Raw genomic sequence first — 25,509 nt, 5'->3', positions numbered from 1 at the left:
ATATTCAGTGATTTAGCCACTATGTAGGTGGAGGTCAAAGCCATAGTGCAAACGATAGCCCCAGGGGGACTGCACCGAGTGTGAAGGGGTATCAGTTGAGCATAAACCCAGACGAACTCTACCACACAGAGAAAAAGCCGTTGAGCCTGTGGACAACCAAATAGAATGTTATTGACTGAGTATGAGAATGATTCTTGCCAAGAGTATTGATGATCTCACTAAATTTTAACAAACTTGAATATTAAGCCTTGAGATTCAAAGGTGTAAGAGAGAAGAATATAGGAAGCCTGGTACCTCTCACTTTAGGCTGAAAGAATTTTCTAAAGTAATTGAAAGACACATGGTAAGGAATTACAAATGAACCCTCAAATTCTGTGATAGAGCATGCCTAGAATTCCTATCAGGTATTATACAAGAAATTGAGTGATTTCAAAAAAGTAAAATGTGAATCCTTGTTTACACAGAGAACCATTATGCAATGCACATAATTCACAGTAGGTAATTAATGCTAAGTACTAGGTAAATGTGTATTTCTCCCCAAATGCTAGAGGAACCCAGCAGTGTAGTGGGCTGATGAATCCTCATTGAAGAGACCTGGCCAGTCTTGGGGAAGAGCAGGCAATTCAAGCTGGGCTTTGAGGAATGAGTGACACTTTCAAATGCAGAGCCTAAAATGTGTGTGTGCTGGAGGATAGGCAGTAGGTCAGGGTAGTGAAAAGGGTTTTGAATCTGGAAACGTAGGTTGAAGCTTTGGCTGAGACTCTCATATGCCAGATTCATAGTATAGTCCTGGGGAACCACTGAAGATGTTTGATGAAAGGATGTAAGGCGTTGAGACTGGCATCAAAAAAAAAAAAAAAAAGGAATGTCAAATGTATTTTTCTGTTCTAATGGACCAACGTTAACTCCAAATAATTTGTAAATGTAGTAATTCATTTTGCCAGCTCCAAAGCCTGAAAACTTTTCAATGACTTCTCATTCTTAGAATAAAGACCCAGACCTTTTATCATAACCCACAGGACCCATATAGTTCACTCTGGACTTTCTGCTCCCGCCACGCTGGCCGCCCTTGCTCTCCATGCTGCTGCTCACTGGCCTACTAGAAGTTCCCCTCCCACCACAGGGCCTCTGTACCTGCTGTCCATCTGCCTGGAGAGCTGTCCCGTCCTCTTTGCCTAGTTAAACCTTCCTTCAGATCGTGGCTTAAGCATTCCACCCTGAGGGAAACTCTCCACCCTCCCAGTTTCTATGCTACCATGGCACTACGTTTTTCTCCACCACAGCACTTGGTGTATTCAGCAGTTTACTTTGTGAACTTTACCGTATCTCCTTTACTGGGCTGAAGCTCTATTAGGGTAGAGGGGCTTTTCCCCTTGGTTGACGACTATATCCCCAGATGTCTGTACATGAAAAGTACCCAGTAATTATTTAAAGAGTCAAGATGCCAGATCAGTCTTTTCTTTCCTTTTCTTTTTTTAAGTGGGAATTAGATAATGTGGCATTATAATTCATTCCATCTTCTGCTGTTTTGAGCTTTTAGAACTTGTCCATGTTCACTTGGCTTGTCAGGATTCAAACCCAGTCTTGCCTGGTTCAAAAAGAAAAGAGCAAGCACATACTTTCAGTTACAGTGCGTATATGTAAGCAAGGAAGAGGGAAGAAGGTGGAGCAAGGCTTCTCGCAAGTACAAATCTGATCCTATTGTGTTTCTTCTTTTTTCAATATAGGTCATCAAGCCTTGCCTACTTAAAGGCTTATAACCTGCAAGCAGACACAGCAGACTGTTTTTTTCACTATCCTTTCTTGGAAAGGCCTTGCTTATATGGTGCTTTTTCACTTTACTTCCTTTTATCTGGGATTTGTGACACATAATTGAACTCAAAAAACAAACTTAAATCGAGCACCTGGTGTGAAATCACCCAAGGCTGGTAAAGATGTTATATAAGGGGGAGTTCCCCCCCCCCCAGACGGAATTTATTTATAAAAATTTGTGTATTTATTCTTACATGTTTAAACTTCAGTCACCTTCAAAGTACTCTCCATTTGATGCAATACACCTATTGAGATGTTTTTTCCACTGCTCAAAAGTTTTTGAATTCATCAATTTCAATCTTTTAGTGCTTCTGCTGTTTTTTGTTTCACCTCTTCCACATCGGCGGAACGTTTCCCTATGAGGACTTTTTTCATCCATAGAAACCAAAGTCACTCAGGGTGAGTGGTTGTTTAGGGAGGGTGGGGCATGGGGGTCATGCTGTTTTTGGTCAAAAACTGCTGAACGCTCAGTGCGGTGTGGGCAGACGTGCTCGTAAATCACCCATCATGAGATGGGCAAATGTGTTAAAAGCAAATGCAAAAAAATTCACTGAAGCTGAATGCAGCCTCTCACAAAAACGCCTGCTGGTGCAGATGCGGATGGGTTCCTAGAACACTCACCTAGTGGGGGGAAGCCTGTACTACAATGAGCCCCTGCTCCAGAAGATAATTACGGTTCTTTTGGCGGGGGGGGGGTCCCTCGTAGACCAATGCCAAGTTCCTCTACCCTTCTAAAGGCCAGTCCTGTGTTTGGTGGGACACACACACTTCTCTACAGAGAGCAGCAACTCATGGCTCAGCATGACGCTTATTAGCATTTAATCTGTGAGTTCTGATGTGTCATTTGTCTGAGTCTTTTATTTATTCAATAGGAAGTGAGAATGATATAAATACCGGACTTCGAAAATGGAGCATCTAACTCTGTGCCTGGCATTTTACGTGTACTATTTCATCTAATCTTCACAATAATCCCATGGTGTCAGAAACACATTGTATTATGTGTAACATGACTTACTCAAGTTCATATAAGCAGTAAAAAGAGGAGTCTGGGACTCAAGTCCAGACCACCTGACCATTAGTTCCTTTTTATTCTCTCTCCTATCCCAGCAGCTGTGAGAACCCCCTCACACACAAAAATGCACTTAGAAGTGTTTCCAATTATAAAGGTCTATAGTTTTAGGAACATTAAGCAATTTGTTACGTTAAAGAGGAAAAGCTAGAACCTGATTAAGTTTTTAATGATGATGAACTGCTGGAGAAGAGCTTTAAGAGTTGAAATATTTCTTGTACTTCAAAAGTTCTCAATTTAAATAATAAAATAGAAAATAATTCAATTGAAAACTGGGCAAAGGACCCGAGCAGACATTTCTCCAAAAGATATATGAATGGCCAATGAGCAAATGAAAAGATGCTCATCATTAGCCACCAGGGAAATGTAGATCAGAAACACAATGAGGTACCACTTTACACATTAGGATGGCTATAATTAAAAAGACAACAGCAAGTGTCAGCAAGGATGTAGAGAAATAGGAACTCTCCTACACGCTGGTAAGAGCGTAAAATGCACATTTGCTGTGGGAAACAGTCAGGCAGTTCTTTAAGTTGTTAAATATAGTTACTGTATGACCCAGCAGTTGCACTCCTAGATATATACCTGAGAGAACTGAAAACATAGGTATAACTTGTATATAAATTTTCATAGCAGCATTATTCATAATAGCCAAAAATTGTAAACAGCCCAAATGTCCATTAACTGATGAATGGATAAATAAAATATGGTATATATCCCTGCAGTGGAATAGTACTGAGCCATAAAAAGGAATGGAGCACTGACTCATGCTACAACATGATGCACCTTGACAAGACTTGCTAAGTGAAAGAAGCCAGTCACAGAAGACCACATATTGTGTGATTCCATTGATATGAAATGTCCACAGTAGGCAAATCCACAGAGACAGACAGTAGTTCAGCGTAGTGGTCACCAGGGCTGCAGCGATGGTGGTGAGGGTTTCAGGGATGACAGCTAAGGTGTGAAGGGTTTCTTCTGGGAATGATACAAATGTTCTACAATTGATTGTAGTGATGGATGCCCAACTCTGTGACTTAATACTAAAAACCACTGAACTGCACGCCTTAAATGGGTGAATTATATGACATGTGAATTAATCTCAATAAATGTTTTTTAAAAAAAGTTCTCTAAGTTTGCCATGGACTACATTTGCAATATGAAGTATTTATCAAAGTTTTTTTCTTATCACCACCTATATATTTCAGCTGTTAGGATTCTAAGAATGTTGCAGCATTGTCTTTATCTTTCACAGGAATGATTTAAAATTACTTTTAACTCATGGACTTAAAAATGAAATTACTAATGCTAAGACTTTAAGTAAAAGGATGCCTGGAGATCCATACACAGTATCACCATTCGCTTAGTCAAGAAACCTAGGAGTCCTCGTTTCCTTTCTTTAGTCCTTACATCCATGTCATCAGCAGGAAGCCCTGTTTGTAAATTCCGTAAGGGTAGAATTTTGTTTACTCGCTATAATATCCCTGGTGCTTGGAATAGTACCTGGCACATATTAGCTGCTTAATTAATATTTGCTGAATAAAAGAGTTCATGTTGTCCTTGAAATTAACACCTTTAAAAGAAAAAAAATTAAACCCCTCACTTGATAATTTCTTAATATATACACTAATTTTAAAAAAGGTAGGCTATGGAAGTTTCATTTGCCATTCTGGTTGCTGAAACATATTAAAGCTAAATTCTCAAAGGGACACAGGGATGCTATGCTGCCAGAATATACAGAAGTAGAACGTATTTTATTCAAGTTCGCTCATATTACCTGACTCACAGATATTTAAAAGATATTTTATTTTATAAAAACTTACATCTGTAAGTAATGGATTGACCATAACAGAGGGCTTAAACCTGGAATACAGGATAGGCTGAGGGGCCCACGAACCCCTAAAATTGTATGCAAAATCTAACATGTATATTGGCATGTGTATCTTTTTGGTGAGAGAGTTCATAGTGTAATTTGATTTTCAAAGTCTATGACCCAAGAGGTTAAAAAATTACTTAACTATAAACAGTCACAAAGTCTTTTAAACATGAATTTGTACAATAAAATATCCAACAGCTCCATCTATGGGTCATTATCACCTAACAGAAATAATGACAACTGCCAGAGATCAGTGCATCTTATGAATGCTTGTGTTTAAATCTTCAGTGTCACTCTAGTGGGAATTTAGTAACTACAATATCACAGTTTTTCTTTCCAGATACAGATGCGAAAATCAGGAGACTGTTGATGAATTCTACTTACAGTACTTCAGCACCAAAAAAAATTGGGCAGTTATGCTGATATATGTATGTACAGTTCAACATTTGTCAGTCTTAAAACGCTTATTTATAGTGAAATCTATATAAAACCGTTAAAAACTTTTCTATTTACATTTTTTTAAAAAAATGAAAAGTATAGTTTCCTTTGCCACAACTTGTCAAAACTGCCTCTTACCCTCCCACCCTCTTACCCCTCACTCTACTTGTGACAGACAGTAATCACAAGACCCAAACATATTGCTTAAACAAACTGTCCTAAAAAGGTAGAATGCTTAAAAACATTACATTTAGAACTGTAAATGAACTTTCTATACGTTTCAAAGAGGGTTAAACAAAAGTATGTAAAAGATTTTTCAAACTCTCAGTCCAACATGAATGTGCAATTTCAATGTAAAGATAGCATCATATGAATCATTAGTTTTCCTGAATATATAACTGAACATTTCCTTTGGGTCAGAAAATGTTTCTTTTTCTTCTGCTTCACAATGAAACATTTTTCTCCATAAGTTTTCTTAAAGTGGGGAGTGGGGAGGTGGAAAGGTAGGCAATCCTGGTTTACAGGAAATTTGTCACAAGAAATATAGTCTGCTTTGAAATGTTTACATTTAAATAAATAGAAGGCAAGTGTGCCAGACTAGAGCACAAAGGAATAACAACACAATAAATTAGCATACAATTGGTGAGAATGTACAAGCCACCCAAAGAAGCACTTCCCACTGGTTAGGGATCCGATTTCTGCCATCCAACAAGGATTCTTTAATGCCAGTATTTTTCTAGTTACTTTATAAACTATGATCTGAGCAAATGTAAAATGTTAACCAATTTAACACTTCCAGGGATTTTCAAAAACAAGTAAGATTTTAAAAAACTGTTCCTGAAACACTGTTTCAAAGTACAAACTATTCACATTCTCCTTTTTTGATGGTGTTTTGCTCAGCAGAAACCAGTTGAGGAACATTCGCAGAAAAAGTCTCTTCACACTGCAAGATAAACTCTTTCTCCAGCCATGGTCCAACAGAAGAAGAATATGAGGTCTCATGCCACCGTGGACGTGCATCCTTTTCTTTTTTTTTTCCTTTTTCTTTTTTTCTTCTTTTTTAAAAAGTCCATTCCCCTGTGAGTTTTATCTTGTTTTAAAATGCTGCTCCTGTAACAATTCTTGTTGAAATGCTGCGGCTGCAGGGTCTATCTACAGCCTAAGCATGGGCAAAGTGCTCTCTCTAGACATCAAAATACAAGGGCTTCCCTGGACACTTGGGAACCAAGCAGGTTTTAAAGTGCACTCCTGTGTCCAAAACACTAGGACCGTTCGGCAGAACTCTGGGAGGGGCTGGGCTCAGTTCCATCCTCTGTGCTACTGTCTATGTCCTGCTCCATTGCTGTTTCATCGTCATCCAACTGCTGACTGGTGAAGTTGTTCAGCTCAAGGAGCCCACTGGGCTCTACTACTACATTGGAGCTGGAGTGACAAGGAATAGCATACTGGGGAATGGCCTGGAAGAGAAGACACAGGAGAGAAGCTTTATGGTAAGAAAAGGTAACAGAAGGATTTTTCAACAACACTGAAGAAGGAAAAGAGATCTGACATTTACTGGACAACTACTACACACTGGGCACTGTGCTAGGTCCTTTCACCTGTGATATTCTGCTACATCCCCATAACAACACTGTAAGGAAAACATTATTCCCTTTTTACAAATGAGGAAACTAAGAGGGCCAGTGACTTAATAAAGGTCACACAGTTGGTCAGGGTTAATGTCAGGATTCAAAGCTAAGTTCTATAAAACTCAGAGTAATCTTGCTACTCCTTGATGGCTCCTCTTTTAATCAAGGAGGCTGAAGTCTGTGCCTAATTCAAGAGAGACTTTGAAGGACATTTTCATTTGATCATCAAGCACATTTTACATGCAAATACAGTCAGATTTTTTTGTGTGTTTGTCCCCCCCATTTCATATAGCTAATCATTGTGAAAGAGTCTCAGAGTTAATAGATCCGGCTTTTTGTTTAGCCCTGGGTCTCGCTTGTGGACCTCTGAAAAAGTCACTTCATTTCCTTGAGCTTTAGCTTGGTCTTGTGTAAAATAAGATAGTTGGAGAAGATATGCTCTAAAGATCCTAGCAGTTCTAAAGTACTATAAATTCCACAATACAGACTCCTTCAGGACAGTAAATTCATCTTGTTTACTATTTTATTCCCAGTACCTAGCACAGTACCTGAAACATTAAGAGGTTAAATAATACATGTGGAATGAATGAATGAATGAATGAAATACACATTATCGCTGTCTAAAAGGACAATGCTTTTCATTCAAAGCATTTAATATCAAAAGCACTTCTGTGGACTTCTTTCACTCATCCCCATAAGCATTTTACTGAATCAGCAAAATGAGTACTTCAGGTCAAAGCTAAGTATTACTACTATGATCTGAAAATGTCCTGACAATGTATCAATGATGATTATAATAACAAGGGCTCTCTTTACTGAGTTTTTACTCTCTATCAGATGCTTGACCAGCTGCTTTATATACACCTTCTCACCTAACTCTCCAAACAACCCTGTGAGGTGGACGCTACTATTTCCATTTCACAGATAATGAAACTGAGGCACAGAGGTTAACTGTTGCTCAAAGCCAGAGTCTTGGTAAGGAGTACAGGTGAGATGCAAATCTAGGTATTTCTGACTCCAAAAGTTTGATTCCTCATCACTATGCTGCCCTTCCCTCTGATACCGCAATCTAGCACATGATACATGTTAAAAGTCAGCTGAGTATTCTGTAGAGAAACTATTAGCTATTATTCTTGATAGATGAAACAAATTGTACTTTCATCCCTGTTCATAAAGTGCAGAAAATAATTTCCAGTTAAGCTATCCAAAATTATTTTCAGTTTAATGAGCATACCAATGTGAACCCCCAGGAGCCACAGTAAATTTTAATACAAATAATAATATTTACCATTTGTTGGGCAATCACTATGAGCCAGGTACTGTGCTACGTGCTTCATGTCAATTTTACGTAATCCGTACATCCATGATGTAAAGTAGGCATACCTTATTCCCGTCTTACTGATGAGGAGACTAAGGCTCAATGAGGTTAAGTAGCTTTGCCCAAAGTCACACAGTCAATGGTAAAGCCAGGAAACCATTCCTTTCATCATATTCTATCTCTTTAGAAGGAAAAAAATCTCTTTGTCAAAGATTATGTAATTCACTAACATTTGTTTTAACTGGGAAAACCAAATTATTTGAATAATTCAACAGCCAGTTCCATGCGCCTTTAAGCATTTCCCCTATACTTAATTATATCATATTTGGATTAATTTTAACTTGCATTCTCTCATAGCTCAGTATCATAGGCAAGGATTAAGTTTACCACGGAAATTTCCAACTCTGAATCTATGGTAAATCCTAGCCTATCCACATTTCATAAACCCAAAAGTTCTCAATTAACTAAAATGTGTTGCTCTGATACCTTCCTAAGACATCTATGAGTTTACTGAAAAATGACAACTGTCAAGAATATAGCCTGGTACCTTGCAAGGGGAGACGGAAATAAAACATAATTCCTAAGGGCTGGTCTGAACTAAGTAATTCTTCAGTCTTGATCTATTATGTATGATGAAAGATGAGTTTAGAATGAAGGGAATATAAGACATTATGTTCACTAGCCTGTACTTACCAGGGCAGAACAGTAACCACAACAAAAATTTTCAATAACAACGATTGAAATAAAAAGCAAAGCTGTGTGGTTAATCCCAAGTTAGATATAAAATTAAATTACTTAGAAATTTCTCTTACAACATGTTTCTCCAGACATTTCAGTTAATTAAGGTTTTATTGTCCTGAAAACCATAAATTTGGACCAAAATCAAGAACTGTGTTTTCCAAGGAAAGGGTCCCTGAAATGTACTTGAAGTAGAAGAACAATCCAATTATATCCCAGGAGTGTTTGAGCAAAGATTAGGGGGCCCAAAATTAGCCCCAGGAAATTGCTGGTCTTCAGGGGTGACTTGCTGAATTAACACTGGGACATGCGGCTTGCATTTATAAATAAGGCTGATATATGGGTTATCTCATGATGATGTCCATCTATTTTCTAGGACTCGCTTCCAAAAAATAAATATAAAATTGTACATTTGCATAAGTATTAAACCAAATTTGTCAAACACCATTATCCAGATAATCTGTCCTTTTCCCATCTTGATCTGACTCTTCCTGTGACATCCCCACACACACCAAACCCACCACCCCCAAGATGCCCAAGAATTTTCATGTTCCTTCTAGTTCTTACCTGGATGATAATTTCTGCTGGGCTCTCTTCAGCTTTCTTTTGGCCTACATTCTGAATACGCATGAACTGGCCTGTCGTAGGCACTCCTGGTGCATCGATTTTCCTTGTTGTTAGGGGAGGGCCAACAGCAGATGGACTTGAACAGGACTCTCTACATTTCTGTTGCTGGGGAGTGCAATTCGCCATCCCTGTCACTACCACGTGGGTGGAGGATAATGATCCTGCTTCACCAGTGAGCATACTAGCGGCAAGAGCCTTCTTTGGGGGATCCACTACCATATGCTCTACATTTGTATCAATCTGAGCTTCCATCAAAGACATTTTCAAAATGTCTGACACTGCTGTCTTCTCAGAGGCCTGAATGGGAGATATGCTTGTAACTGGTGATGTCAGCTTAGGCACAGAACTGCCACCAGTTATCTTTGTAACTGTGGGTGGCTGGCGCCCCTCAAAAGTTATCTTTGTAACAGAGGATCCTTGGGTTATAATTGGCTGCTCCACCTGAAAACAAATCGGGGTTGTGTGTGTTACAGCTACATCTCTTTGAGAAAACCTATCAAACACCCCAGACAATATGGCAAAAGAAACATTCGTGCGGTATACTAGGAAGACATTGTGAAGCTTGGTGTTTTGACAAGAGGGCTGGATAGGAAAGTAATTGGTTACTTTTAAGGAATCTAGGGAAAGAGGAGGGGTTGAAAGAACCTTTGTTCAGCCAGCCAAGGGTCATAGCAACAAAGGAAAAAAAAAAGTCACAGCAGCCTTGTTTTCCTTTGGGATTTATATTCCCACACAGTATACTTTCAACCTGTTTCAAATTATTTCATATAATCTTTGGCTTTTTAAAATAAAAAGGGTTTTAAAAATCTGTTGCTTCAAAATACATTTATACAAACATATTCTATATACATATTTATAATTTACACATACACACATCACTCCAAAGCCACTGACTTTCCCAACTCTAGTTTTTCTTTCAAATATCCACAGATAAGTCCTCTGCAACCTAGAAGATAATTTATTAACTAGATGGTGATGATGTAAACTACAAAGGAAGATGTTCAATGAAGCTCCTTAAAAGACTACAGTTAGCATTATTGTCATAGAAATAAGAGTCTGCAGGCATGGAAATAAATATTTTATAAATAAAGAGTAAAAATAATTTAGGGATATCACTTCTATGCACTATCGGTCAATGCTGAAGTGACTTCATCTTAAAAATGCCTGGAAAAACAAGTTCTGAGTGCTATGATTTTTTCCCTTCCTATACTAAGGTGTGCATTTCCTCCCTAATGTCAACCTTCTGATGGGGTAAGCTAAAACCAGTGTAATGAGGCTTTTGAGTTTCCTCTTGCCAGGAGAAAGCACTGCTCATCACGTTAGGGTCGTGATGGTCTCATTTTTTCCGTGAACAGAGAAGTTTAACTTTGCATGCTATCAATATTCCGTTACCTGGCTTGTCGGCTGTTTCTCTGACGAGGCTGGGAGCGCCATTTGGCTCTGGGGGGTTTGGGGTTGCACGTAGATTTTTGGTTGGTTCGGAGCCTGCTGCAGTTTAGGGAGCTGCTGTGTGGTTTTCACTGCAAGCACCTGTACTACAGTTTGCGGGGGCTGTGCCATTAAGGTAGGAAGCTGCCTGTCTTTGGCCACGATAGGATGCTGTGTGTGCTGTACATCTGGCTTGGGCTGTGCTTGTTCTTGCTGGAGAGGGGTGAGTTTTTGATGCCTGATGGAAAGCTGGGGCATTTGCGGGAGTTTGTGCTGGAGCTGGTCTGCCTGCAGGTGGATGGTCTGCTTCTGTTTAGTCTGGAAGCACTGCAGAGTTTTCACTTGCAGCTGAGTCTGTTCCAGCTGAGGCTGGCTAAGTTTCTGCTGTTTAGCGGACTGTGACTGAGTCAGGGCAGATCGGTAAAACAGACCTGTCTGAGGGTCTAAAGTGTCCATCTCTTCAACCTCGCCCTCCTCAGTTCCAAGTTCCTCGCTGTGTTTGGTAAAAGCAGTGTGACTGCTTAATGCCTAAGTAAAAAAGGCACAAAGTAAGAATGAAATAAGAAAAACACCTACATTGCTACATTTTCCTCAAATTGGAAAAGATTTGGTTATAAGATTCATGCAAAAAATTTCAGAGGGTAGAGCCTAAAAAGACCAAGAGAACTCAAGGTTTCCAAATCTAAAGGGGACTTCACATTGAGACTTCTGTAATTTCAATTCTCAAACGTTAAGTACTGTAAAAACTGGTCTATTACTTTTATAAGAAAAGTTCAAGAGGGACCAGAACTTACAGGCAAAAAGGATAAAGTTGCTCTGCAAGCCCAGGCCAACACACAAATAGAGGAAAAGGCTCCCTGGCTAAAGAAACAGCTCTCAAGCCTGGTCATCGATATTACCCATCCAAAGACAGATGCAACAACCCAGGAATGAGGCGTCCAGAGAAAAGCCAAGGTTCAGAGAAGCCCTCTTTGGCCATGTGCATTTCCAATACTGTCCAGAAGGTAAGAACTGTTGTCTGAGGAACGTGCCTATCCTAGTCCCCACAGAGGGCCTCTGTGATCAGAGTGGAGAAGGCTTAGCAGACTTCACAAAGGTCTGGGAAAACAATGTTCTGCACTATCCCTCCTCGTCCCTTTGCTCAGATTCCAGGCCCACCAGGCAATAGCTTCCCAGAGACCTGGCTCCCAGGAGGGAAGGAGAAGGGGGAGGGAACAAGAGCAATTCTGTCAGTGGAAAGGAAGATTGTCTTGTGTCAGTTATAAAAGCACTGGGAGGAGGTCTTGGTCTTGAGTGACAGGGCCAGCCTGCCTGACCCCTCTGGCTGTCTTGAGAAAGGTCAATGTCAGGACTGGCCAGATAAGGGCCAGACTCCAGGCTGTGTCTGACACCCAGCAAAATCTCCGGTCATCTGGCTTCCCTCAGGGACACAAGATCCACCCCAACTCCATCCTCTTGCTACACCTCCACTCTATAAACTTTAAGGCTTTGAGATTCAACTGAAACCCTCCCCAGTCTCATAATGAACTTCCATGCATAGTTCTCTAATATAACAATCTCTTCACTTCCTTTCATATAGTTTGCCTACCATTAGGATCAACTGTTACCAGTCGAGTGATGGTGATTTATGTGAACACTAATAAGTCATGCAAATATCTGATATCTATGGTATTACTTTATAAAAAAAGCAAGCTGCTTTGGGTTTAAATCCTGGCTCTGCCACCTAGGATAAGTTACGTAACTTTTGTGAGCATGAGTTTCCTCATTTGTAAGGGGGATAACACACCTATCTTACAGGATCATCGTGAGAATTAAGCAAGTTAGTGTATTTAAAGCTCAAAGCACAGTATCTGACATAAAATCAACTTATCAGCATGTTTCCTTTTTCCCATATTCCTAGTACCAGATTCTCTGTTTTAATTAATTCATTCTCTTTACTGTTGAGTCTCTTCCTTCTTAATTGGTCACATGTAATAAAAAAAGTCAAATATTTTTTCACCTACTTATTCATAATGTTCCCATGAGGATTCATTATGAAAGCAAAAAATAAAATAAAATAAAATAAAAAAACCAAAAAACAAACCCAGCAACAAACAAGAAGACAAACCAACCTCTATTTCATTTGAAAATCTTACCTCAGTGATCAATTCTTGCATGACAATAAAATTCTTAGAAGCAGTGACCAATTTTAATGCTATAGATTCATCTAGATATCCCGACCCTTTTGAAATAGTAAGAGTTCACAGGAAATCCAAGATTACTATTTCTTAATTACTTTCTGTTAAGACTCTCAATTTATCTTCTCTATTCACTCCTCATAGATGAAAGAAACACACAAACACTCTTCGATTCAGTTATTTCTCCCCTTATAATAGGAGAAGAAACTGAAGCTTATTTCGGGAAAAATGCAGTAAGAGAAGGTAGGAAGAAAAAGTAGAGATACAACCTGCTGCATAATGTGGGTGATAGCTCCTGGGGAAGATGCTGGGATGGACTTCACCACCACTGAAGTCTGAGTTGCGGTCTGTGACTGAGCCACATGCTGGAGCAGTGTCCGCTGGGGCTGGGAGGGCTGTTGAGGCTGGGAGCGATGGCTGACTGAAAATAGAGGAGGTGATGATATTTCTCCAGAAATCACTACAGCATCTGTAACCAATGTTACAGTCATTTTAAACAAATGTCTGTGACACTGCATCACAGACAAAGAGTGATACTATAAGCTAGGAGGCAGAAGACTGCCCATCTATGAATTATATGACTGAGAAAGTCACTTATCTTCTCTGAGACTCTGTTCTCATCTGTAAAATGGGAATAACAGAGCTATTACAAGGATGACTTGAGAAATGTATGTGGAAGCATGGTGAAAAATATTATCACAAAGGAGGAACAAATCCCTCAGAGTTATAACCTCCTATGAGTTGTACTCATTTTCTCCAATGACCTTTATTTATCTTTTATCCCACTAAGGTAACAACAACAACTAGTTTCTGTAACAGGATGCCCAATTAATTTAAAGATAGTAAGACAATATAAATTTATTTAATCTCGATTCCAGTTCCAAATGTAACAAAAACCAGAAGCACCCACTCCTTTATATGAAGTGACACTGTTTCACTCCTTACAGTTCCTAAAGATGTCAGAGGTCAAGATGACACTGCAGAAAGAGAACTGGACCAAGAGTCACACCTGGATCCTGTCCCACTCTGCCACCAACCAGCTGTGTGAATTTGAAGAGGTCACTTAAACTCTAATTGACCTCTAAAACTTACAGTTTTGTAAATCTTTTTAAGGGATAATAAAAATTTGTTTCTACCTAAGAGAAGACCAAATAAAGTAATGGATTGAAAATGGTCCTTCAATTTTTAAGTACTAAAACATAAAGTTAACAGAATAATAGAAAAATCAGTGTCCTTTCATCTTCTCAAATTTAGTTCATCTGACACAAATGGATTAAGACTATAGATTGAAATAATACTCTCTTGCTACAAAGGTCCCATTGAGTAAACTATTCATCTATACTGATGCCAATCAATCACAATTTCAATGTTTTAAACAGTAGATACATTCACCACTACTTATTCTTCAGAGCTTTAAAAATAATTACGTTTACTGAGAAAAAAATCTAGAAAGGTAGTTAAGGATTTTGGGAATATCAAAACTCTCTCAATAATCATGATTCTAATGCTCATGTATCTTGATCTACAATTTCAAGTAGTAGTGGTTCTATACTTAGAAAAGTCATTAGTGGGGTGTCCAAGGGAGAGATGTTCACCTCAGAAATCAATGTAAAAGTATGGCCAAATTGCAACACTTTATATGTTATAAGTACAGGACTTTAAAGCTATCCAGTGAAACAGAAACAAGCTTTATTTATTTCTGTAACATATTCTATGTACATTCACAAATGCAGTTTTTCTATTGTTGCTCTACCTGCACACATGCCTCCATCTAAAGTAAGAGGCAGCATCACCAATCTTCTTTTATAAATGTACTGTAGTATCAGTTGGTTTTATATGTTCATTTTAAATTATATGAATTAATAAAACCTTCCATATGTGCTCATGTGCCCAATCAAACTGGGAAAAAAAAAAAAGAGTCAGGGTTTATATCAAAGCAACTACTGATAGATTTCATTTACAATATGACTGAATAAGAGAAAACAAATCATACTAATATTAAAATTAAGAAATTAAATTAATGAAGTTTTTATTGATGGAAGCATCATCAGAAATGAATGACATCTGAACAGTAAAGACAATTTCTGATGATATTATCAGATTATATGAAACATTTCTGCTGTCCATACTAATCTTTACAATTATTACATTAACTTTTTATTAAGAAATGAAATGAATTTAATAGAAGACCAACTAAAACCATTTAAAGATAATCTTTATTCAGGATACTATAAATCTCTTAACCAGAGTGTAGGAAAGTTAAGGCAAAACCAACACCCATTGTGGGATAATATGAGAGGCTAGGGCCACTGAGCTGGCTTTGAAGTCAAAGAAAATGCTCCTGTGACTGAGGATATGATGGGAGGAGAATATGGAAGGAAGTCACAGACTGAACATTTGGAAAACAGCTAAAGTGACCTTAATTGGGCCAAATAAATACTGTAAAACAGTCACTTATTTCTTTAAAGAATTCTTATTTTTTCTAACGTCAAACTGTTCATTTCTGAGAAAGAAGGAAAAACTTTGTTCCTTTCTTTCACTCACTGAAGCTTCCCTTTCCTCTACCAGATCAGAGTGCATCCATTTAAGTGGTTTTCCCTAAACAACCATCTTTTACCTTTGGTTATACTAAAAATGGATGCATATCACTTACCTAGAAGGGGAAAAGCAACCTCTGTCCCCTATCAGTGTGTTCTGAAAAGGGCGAGTATAGGAAGAAATCATAGGTGGTTTCCTGTGTTTATGATAATTTAGTCTATCCCCAGAGGTCAATACTGATTTCCCTAACATTGCCCTCTCTTTCATTTTGCTTTCTGCTCAATATCTCTAAAGAAAGAAGCTAGGTGGCTTTCCATAATCTTTAAATGGATTTCCCTATTTGGCAATTTTAACCGATTAGTCTTAATACCTCTTAAAATGATGCCAACTAATTCCTTTTCTGCTTTGGTATTTACATCCTTCAAATATTTGTAACCTTACATGCTCCTTTAATTACCATTAAAGAATACTTAAGACAAGTGTTCTTTATATAGTGCCTCATAAGCCCTCTCTCCTAACCCCTAATTACTAACATTACTACCCTCTCAACTATTTCAAATCTGGAGGTAATGAAGTGTCCAAAACAGAAAGCAGTAATCCAGGTGTGGTCTCACCAGAATCAGAAAATGAATCTATTATCCTTCCTGCTCCATTCTCTACATATGCCATCCAAAAATCTCATTAGTGTTTTGCTGCCAGACTATATTTTAAACAAATACCTAATTCACTTTCCACCAGAGCTCCTAAGTGTTTATAAGAACTTAAAATTTTCCACATTTTTTTCTTTACATTAAAAAAGGGTTGGATTTTATACCTTTTCTCTCCCTTGATCCACCTCCCTTCCTCCCAAATTAAAATATTCAGATGTATAAAAATGTTTATTCTTAGATAAAAAAGATTTTATCCTCTCTCTACGAATGTTGCCCTATATTTACAGATATTATTTATGGCCAAGCTGCAGTTTTATATTACTTGCAAACTTGGAAGCTTTGTAACAACCTATTGATTTTCCCTCCCAGTCATAAAAGAGTAAATCCCAAGGACAAAGTGAACTTGTTCTCAGAGCAAACTGAAAAGGATATAGAAATATAAAAAGTATATTCTCCCCCAAAACAACCATCCCATGAAATTCAGTAAGGTAGTTCTCCTACCTTAATACTACTTTTTAAGAGGACACCTACCAGTAGTGATGTATTCAGCAACTAGTTCTGACTCTACCACAGCAATTGACGGACTCTCAGGAGAATGTCTCTTTTCCTGGGTCATCTGAATAGGCACTGCCATTTGACTCAGGTCAATAGTGGGTTGTCTTGGTTTAGATTCCAATTTTTCCTTTACTGCATAAAAAAGTCAGGGGAAAAGTTAACTTTTATTACAAACAAGTATCAAAAACCAGAGTTGTCCATGGGAATAATGAACCAGACCTCTGGGGTGCCACCCTGGCAGCGACTAAGGAGACAATGAGTTGAAAAGAAAAAAGCAGACTTCTATGAAGGGCTATCTTGTGCATAGCCTTCTATGCAGGATAACTTGTACAATCACACCCAGAAGCCCAGCAAAAGGACACATATACAATCAGAGTAAAATCCCCCCTGTTATCACTAGGCCAGACAACTGGTTCTGTTTCCCTTGTACACATTCCTCTTAGAACATTTCCTTTACCCTCCCTTCAAGGTAGTCCCTGGTATCCTTGAATTCACCAACCTGAAAATAAAGGGTGAATAAGCAGTACAAAGCACGATTTCCTCTCAGGCACGCCTACCCAGAATAGTGCAACACAGTGATCAGTTTAGTTTGATCTATTAAAAATCTGAGATAATCTCTAAAGAAATGTTATAAAGTTTTCAATGACTCTTAAAGAATAAAAATTTTCAATGTTTGGAAAAAATGACCTCTCTGTTCCTGCAGAAAAATGTCTTATGGAATAGTCTGGCATCAGGAATGGTTTCTGTGGATAGATTTACTTTTCTATCTTAATCACTTTTTCTACAAAATCTATTCATTCAGTTTCTACCTTCTCCATAAGGAATTAATGGAAATGGCCAAGTATGTCAAAAACAAGGAGCTGAGGAAATGACTAAGGCCAAAAATAACATCAACATATAGAAATGTTAACCAAAGACTTACATTAAATGCTAGTATTTTTTGGACAGTGTAGAGTGGCTGTTATACCAAACAGTAGTAACCAGTAATTAGGTCCACTGAATGATCACTCAGGTTATTCCAACAAAGCATAAAATATGACAAAATCAAAATAATCACTTAAACAAAGAAAGCAAAACAAAACCAAAATAATACAAAAGTTACTCCACAGGTAGAGAGGACACTGAACTAGAAATCAAGATGTGGAGTCTCACTCTGCCACTAACCAACTGGGTAACCCCTCTAGATACCAGTTTACTTATCCATAAAATGAAAGGGTTGGATAACATCATTGCTAAGATCCCTTAACTACTCTGACAGTCTTTGATTTATTATAATAGAAAAGTCAGTATTTATAACACAGGTTTTGCCTAGAGTTCACTGAAGATACTAAGTAACTAGAAATACTGATAGGGTCTTTTAAAATAAGAATAGCTTTGCATGGAAGCTCAAGTAGTTAAAGTATATGAAGAAATATGAAGACATAATTAAAACAAATTAGAATGCTAAAAAGGGCCATCAATGGTGTTTTATGAACATAAAACTGCTCCACCCATAACAAGGAGGATGCCAGGGGCCCTTCAATCTACCTCCTACTATTCTTGAATAGAACTGGTAACTGTACTGCATCTATCTTTCCACTTAGAAGTGATGGATCTACTCCTTTCTGGTGACAGAAGGCAACAGGATTGTCCATTTTAATAGGGAGACAGAGAAGAAAGAGCTCTGCCATTTTTTCCTCTATCTTTCTGCTAACTGTACCTGTCCTTCAATACTCCTGTGCACATTTTAATGAACTGACAAGTAAACAGACTGTACCAATGATTATAGACAAGTCCAGAGGGGGGAAATGTGCTCAAATAATAACAAAGAAAATAGAACAGTGGTAGTATTTTAGCACAACCCATCTCTAGAGAAAACATGCTTCATTCAATTGAGCATGTGAATTCATACCTGTTGTCTGTTGGAGTTCTAACAGAGCTTTGATTGTTGAAGTAGCTGATTGTGATTCACTGGATACATCCTGATAAATTATGGTGGGGCTAGTCTCCATTGCAATCTCATGTTCTGACCAATCCTGACGCCGGGAAGCAATTACATGAACTACAGGCTGGGAATCTGTTTTATATCAGTTAAAAAAAAAACAAACCCTATAAACAAAGTTTCTCTTAAAACTTTTTTTGTTTTTTTAAAAAATCTTTGAATTTATTGTAAATTTCATGCTTTATCTCCCCAAGAAGACTGTAAGCCCCCAGAGGGCATAATGTCTTTCATGTCTGTATTCACTTAATCATTCATTCATTGAATCAACAAACTGGGCACCTATGTGCCAAGATCTATATTTGGCATTGAGGTTACAAAAGAGCTCACAGAACAATCGGAGGATTCTCAAGAAGCACACAATCTGGTTGGGGAGACAGACATGTAAAAAAACAAGTTACAATTCAATGTGATCATTGCTGTAATAAATAGGTGTGCATCTATCTAGGTGGATGAATATTTGTGTAGAGTAAGAACAAAATGCTGTAGGAGTATTACTTCCCCCAAAGCACCTGAAAATGTGCTCTGTATTACACCCTCAGTGTTCAGTTAACACTTTTTGGATGACTGGTTTTATTGAAAGGAAATCCTTTTTACTGACAATAAGAATGAATATATAATCTAGAGGCAGCATGATATAATAGGACACATATAACATTTGAAGTTCAAAGTCTTAGGTTACAGCCCCAGCTCTAGCAATTATTAGCAAGTTGATTCTTTGGGTCTTGGTATCATTATTTCTAAAATGGCAACAATAAAATCACCTCTCTACCTCATAGAATTTCTGAAGATCTGAAGATGTAAGGAAATGATATATGCAAAAGAGCCTTAGAAACTATGAAGGACAATAGAAATGTTATTGTGGTGGCCTGGAAGTTCTCAATTCTAAGACTTTTTGTTAGTTTCAAAATAAATTATATCCTAATTCAAAATTTATTATATTCATGCTACACAGGTATGCATAGAAATACTAAGTGTGCACCAAATCAAGCAACAAATTGTTTGAGTTTTCCATCTATAGAATAAGCAGATTGGACTGGACTATTGCTAAGTTCCTCAACTCCTTTGTTCAAGACACCACACAAAAAATTATGCAGGACATACAAAGGCACGATCCCTGCTCCCAATTCTGGATTATAGTGGAGGAGACACAAAATAAAGATACATACAGCTTTGTATTTTGGAGTAAAATTAAATGATTAGGGCAAATAAGATATATATAAAAGAAAAAGACAGGTTTGAATTAGAATGGTCAGTGAAAGCATCACAGAAGAATAAAAAGAATTCATGTAGCCCCCAAAACAAGACTAAATACAATGTAAGTTCTACCCTCTATGAACACTACTGTATTTTTGAAAACCACAAAGTTGTCCAAAGAGGTTGGAGTAGAGGTAACAACTCTTCAAAAACAAACAAACAAACAAACAATTGCCTTAACAAAGAAAACAAAATCAGTTTACAATAGATCTGGAATTTTGAATTACCATTAAAAAAACTACACCCCTCCCCACTTGGCCCCCCCAAAAACCCCACTGGGTAGGACATACACCACACAAGAGATGGATAATTTTCATGAAACGTCCACAAAAATCTAGAAAATATCCTGCAGTATCAAATGCTATATGGAGCATATAATGATTTTTTCTTTACTCATTTTAAGTAGATATATAGAATTTAAACTTAAGAGAATTGTATTAGAGAATCATTCTTTTTATATAACGTAAGTTCTCAAATTTAAAAAATTCCACTGATGATATAAGTACCCCGTTGTTAGGTAAGGGGATCTATAGGAAAAGAATGACTCAGCAACCCCACTCTACATACACTGAATATCTAGAAGAAAGCAAGAATTTTATTGTGGAGGGTTACAGTAGAAAGAGACTAGAAAAGGAACAGAAATTTCCTTCCACATAGGAGTGCCTATCAGAGACATCCCTAGAAATAACATCACCCCCATTGCTCACTCTTTCTGCCCATACTCAGAAAGAGTAGCTGACCATCACAAAGTATTACTGCAACAACCCCAACAACTGTGACAGATAAAGAGAGTGAACTTAGATGTGAAAACAATTTCTTGAGTGATTTTCCTATCTACTTTTGACTTATGCTTAGTCTAGGATAAATCTAGTGCCGATCAACTCTCATGCCAGGGTTAGAAAGTAATGACTGCGCTACCAGGAGCCCGACCTCACAGTACCATTTGATTATGTGGTGTGCATTTGTCTTCTAGATTCTTTTTTTAACTTTAATGAAAAGTATATATCCCTTGTGTGACATTCCACACAGTGTTTGCTGTTTTTTGGGGGGTGGGTGGGTGTGGTGAGGAATATAGTTAGTAAATAGTAAATAAAAATTCTAAATCTGTTGTATGTTGATTTTGCTTTCTTTGGGAAGTCTGATTTTTTTTTGAATGACTTCCCTATCTTTCTTGAAGATGGTGGCCTGGGGACCCTCAGATATCTTTCCCTACAAGTTACTTAACAAGTATTTATTAAGTATCTATCACATGTTAGGTACTAAAGATTCACAGTGCATTATTATATTCAAAGGCAGACTCAGGCATCTCTATGAAAAATTGTCTCCTATATCTTTATTATGAAATGCCTATATCACATGTTCATAAAATCATAAGACCTGTCTGCTAGAAACAATCAAAAAATTCATTTAACATATCATCAATCCTCTGCTGAAATCTTCACAAAGTATCACCGCCAGCCCAGAAACTCTAGCAACTGAGAACTCACTACTTTCTAAAACAGTTTCCTTCCATCTCTGCACAGTTATGACAATTAGGAAATTTTCTTATATGGGGTGGAAGCAGGTTTTCCTGTGACTTCTACCCAATGGTTCTAGTTTCTATCCACGTATCTACAAAGACCAATTCTTTTCTTCTTCCACTTCCCAGTCCTCAAGATAACTGACGACAGCTCCCATGTCCCCTGAACCCAAACCCATCTTCATCTTTTTTTCTCCATGATAAATGTTCAGTCTCTATTAACCATTTCTTGTATAAAACGATTCCCAGGTGTCTTACCCATCTAAACTATCTTTTAAACTAAACCCAAGATGTCTACATCCCTTTTATGACAAAATATGTACCTTCCCTCTGAAGTATTGTCATAAAGCTTAAGGACTTTACAGTATTTAAATGCCTAGACAGCACTGCCCAAAATGTCCTAGACAAAATTAGTTTCTTAGGATGATCTACAAAAGGATGGTTCCATGGTCCAAAAAGTTGGAGAGCATTTTACATTATATACTTCACTCTTCATCTTTTACAATATATATTAGCATGTAACAGCTCTGAAAAGTCCTGCAATAAGTATGTTTTGCTTAACTTGAATTTATTTCCCACCCTGTGACTACCCAATCACGAAGCTTTTGAAAAAAATCATCCTAGAAACTAAGCCGTGGCCTACTTAAAACAATGTCTTAACAGGATACATTTTTGTATTTGCCTCATGCCTTGTGCCATCTTAAATCCCTACCCTTGGTTTTGTTTCCTCGTTCTCTTCCATTTTACTTTACATAATCTTGTATTCTATTTAACCTACCTTAAAATTTTTTGGAAATAAACAAGAGTATTAAGAAAAGAAAACTTTAATAGTTTTTCTTTTTAAAAAATATGGAACCCAGTAACTCTAGCCTATTCCCAAGTAAGAAAAAGAATAAAAAGATGTAATTAGGAAGAAAAATTCAGGAGCTGTGGAAGGCGTATGGTCCAGTCTCCTGTAAGTGACCTAGGCAAGTATGGTCTTGATCCATTCGGCCTGACCATCTAACTATTTAACAAGATCTAAAAATACTCTATATGTATGCCACTTAATAGGCCCCAGAAAGGAACCCCAGAAAGGAAACAACATTTTAGATTCTGGCAACAAAAACGAGTTTATAAGGCTGAAGCTTAACCCTATGCCACAGATACTATGGTTGCTGTTTTGTTGTTTGCTCATTCAGTGAAACTTACTGAGTGTCTACTTAGTGCTAGTTAACCTACTTGCTAATTGTTGGAGATACAGAGATAAATATGACCCTTGCCCTTGAGAAGCTAGAAGCCTTGTGAAAAACAATTATTATAAATCAACAAAAAGTACAAAAGAAAATGATCATTGATAAAATAACTGGTAGTACAAAGCAATTCTGGAAGCACAGTGTAGAGTGATGAGCCCTCCCAGGGTGATCTAAAAAAGTATTATAGCAAGGTGAAGATGAAGGCCTCTTTCTAGCCTGTGAGGAGATAGTTCAGGAATAAGGTATAAAAATTAAACTGCTCCTTCTTGGGGGTGGGAGATGGTGGGGAAAGTGGAAACCATAAGTAGAATCAAGAAATTCCCAATACATGAAACATTCTTATTTCCAGGACTTGTGTAAGGGAAATCATCACAAAAAAGATCTGAAGTCAAAAAAAGGTTGGTTCATTTTTATAGTAGAATGCTAACAATCAAATATATAAATAATGGATTTTAGAAAATCATCAATGGATGTTAAAATTAGTAGACAAATGTTTAATGAGAAACATATTTATATGGTCTCAAAGTATCTTTTCACAAATTAATATAAATCTCAAAGGAAAATATGGTAACTTCGTAGTGCAAAAAAAGGGAAGACAAGTGATCAACATTTAACATCATCAATACTGGGACAATCTGACATCATGTGCCTACTCATGGGCTAAAAAACTAAGGACACAGCATCATGTTTGTGGAATTCCTGCTGAATCTAATGAAGAGGAAACATCAGACAAAAACTAACTGAAGAATATTCTACAAAGTAACTAATCAATACCCTTCAAAAATGTCAAGGTCAAGAAACACAAAGAAAGACTGAAGGATTATCCAAAATTAAGGAAAATAAAGAACCATGACAATTAAATGCAACCAAATGCAACACATGGCCCTGAATTAGATTGTGGACTGGGGAAAAAAGTATAAAGAACATTATAGGGCAGTTGATGGCATGTTAATGGATTGCAGATTACAGAATCACAGCGTTAAATTTCTTGATTTTGATATTGCATTTTAGTTATGAAGAGACTAACCCTTAGGAAATATAAACCTATAGCCCTGACTGCTGTGGCTCAGTTGGTTAGGCCTTGTCCTGTATGCAAAGCAAAAGTCACTGGTTCAATTCCCAGTCAGGGCACACGCCTGGGGTTCTGGTTTGGTCCCTGGCTGGGGCATGTACAGGAGGCAACCAATCAATTTTCTCTGTTTCTCTCTCACATTGGTGTTTCTCTCCCTCTCTTTCTCCTTCCCTTCTCTTTAAAAAATAAAATTAAATTAAAAAAATATAGACATACAAATTTAAGTATTTAGGATTAAAGGGCATGATACCTACAACTTGCTCTCAAATAGTTAAGAAATTTAAAAATTGGACTTCTGGTCAAGATGGAGGCGTACATAAACACGCTTCACCTCCTAGCAAAACTACAGAAAAAGTTACAACCATCTCAAAACAAATAACACACAGACAGGACTGTCAGAATATCGAGCTACATGAGGTCCAACAACTAAGGATTTAAAGAAGCCACATTTATCCAGATGGGTAGGAGGGGCAGAGACATGGAGGCATGCATGGAGGCATGGAGACCCAGTGTGGTGCGCAGAGGCGGTAGAATGGGCAGTCCCATATTCATGTGTAGTAGATAAGAATTGGGAGGGATACCTCAAGGGGCAAAGGGTCCCAGACCCAGGCCAGACCACAGAGCCCAGGGTTCCAGCACCAGGAAAATAAGTCCCCATAACTTCTGGCTGTAAAAAGCAGTGGAGGTTGGGGTGGTGGAAGAAACTGCAGGATTTTCAGGAGTCTCCTCTTAAAGGACCTGCATGGACTTAGAACTCATGCAGACCTATCCTCTCTGGGATTCAGCACCAGGACAACAGCAAGAAGGGCACCAGTAGCACACAGGGAGTAGGCGAAGTGTCTGCAAACAGGGCGAGTGCCAAGCCAACCTCCAGAAGCCAGGCGACAGCACTGCCCTCTCTTTGAGCCCTCCTCCAATTAGACCCACAAAGCAGTGAAGCAGGTTGCCCTGCCTTAGCAACTACCTAAGGCTCTGTCCCACACAATTTACAGTTCCCTTTCTACAATAGGCCATGCTAGTAAGACTGGGAATCAAAGCAGCTCTATCTAATACACAGAAACAAACATAGGGAGGCTGCCAAATTGAGGAGACAAAGAAATATGGCCCAATTGAAAGAACAGAACAAAACCCCAGGGAAAAAAACTAAACAAAATGGAGACAACTAACCTAACAGATGCAGAGTTCAAAACATTGGTTATCAGGATGCTCAAGGAACTCACTGAGTACAGGCAGTAGCATAAAAAATGAAGGTTATATTGAATGAAATAAAGAAAAACCTACAGGGAACCAACAATGGAGACAATGACATCAAAGTTCAAATCAACGATTTGGAACACAAGAAATAAACATTCAACTGAAACAGCAAGGAAAAAGAATTAAAAAAAAACAAGGATAGTATAAGGAACATCTGAGACATTGCCAAACATACCAACATCCGAATCACAGAGATGCCAGAAGGAGAAGAGGAACAGCAAGAAACTGAAAACTTATTTGAAAAAATAATGAAAGAAATCTTCCTTAATTTGGTGCAGAAAATAGACATACAAGTTCCAGGAAGTACAAAGTCCCAAACAAGTTGGACCCAAAGAGGACCACA

At 37.9% G+C, this 25,509-nt stretch overlaps 1 protein-coding gene across 4 annotated transcripts in view; it reads right to left on the bottom strand.

Moving 5' to 3' along the window:
* Nucleotides 1-4,669: 4,669 nt before the first annotated feature.
* EMSY (EMSY transcriptional repressor, BRCA2 interacting) overlaps nucleotides 4,670-25,509 on the bottom strand; it is an 80,662-nt gene continuing 59,822 nt past the window's right edge. The window contains exons 16-21 of one of the 4 annotated variants that reach the window (XM_054576297.1): nucleotides 18,743-18,907; nucleotides 16,828-16,983; nucleotides 13,378-13,577; nucleotides 10,896-11,459; nucleotides 9,444-9,944; nucleotides 4,670-6,649 (exon numbers count right to left, since the gene is read on the bottom strand). In XM_054576297.1, the coding sequence (XP_054432272.1) occupies nucleotides 6,455-6,649; nucleotides 9,444-9,944; nucleotides 10,896-11,459; nucleotides 13,378-13,577; nucleotides 16,828-16,983; nucleotides 18,743-18,907 (1,781 nt within the window). In that variant the 3' untranslated portion in view covers nucleotides 4,670-6,454. The remainder of the gene's footprint in view (nucleotides 6,650-9,443; nucleotides 9,945-10,895; nucleotides 11,460-13,377; nucleotides 13,578-16,827; nucleotides 16,984-18,742; nucleotides 18,908-25,509) is intronic. The other 3 variants (XM_054576298.1, XM_054576299.1, XM_054576300.1) reach the window with 3 other exon arrangements.

The sequence above is a fragment of the Pteronotus mesoamericanus genome, unplaced genomic scaffold (assembly GCF_021234165.1).
Source record: "Pteronotus mesoamericanus isolate MK-2021 breed Mesoamerican mustached bat unplaced genomic scaffold, CSHL_Meso_final contig_33, whole genome shotgun sequence".
Taxonomy (NCBI): Eukaryota; Metazoa; Chordata; class Mammalia; order Chiroptera; family Mormoopidae; genus Pteronotus; species Pteronotus mesoamericanus.
Note: the sequence above shows the minus strand (reverse complement) of the source record. Positions and strands in the feature narration are given on the sequence as shown.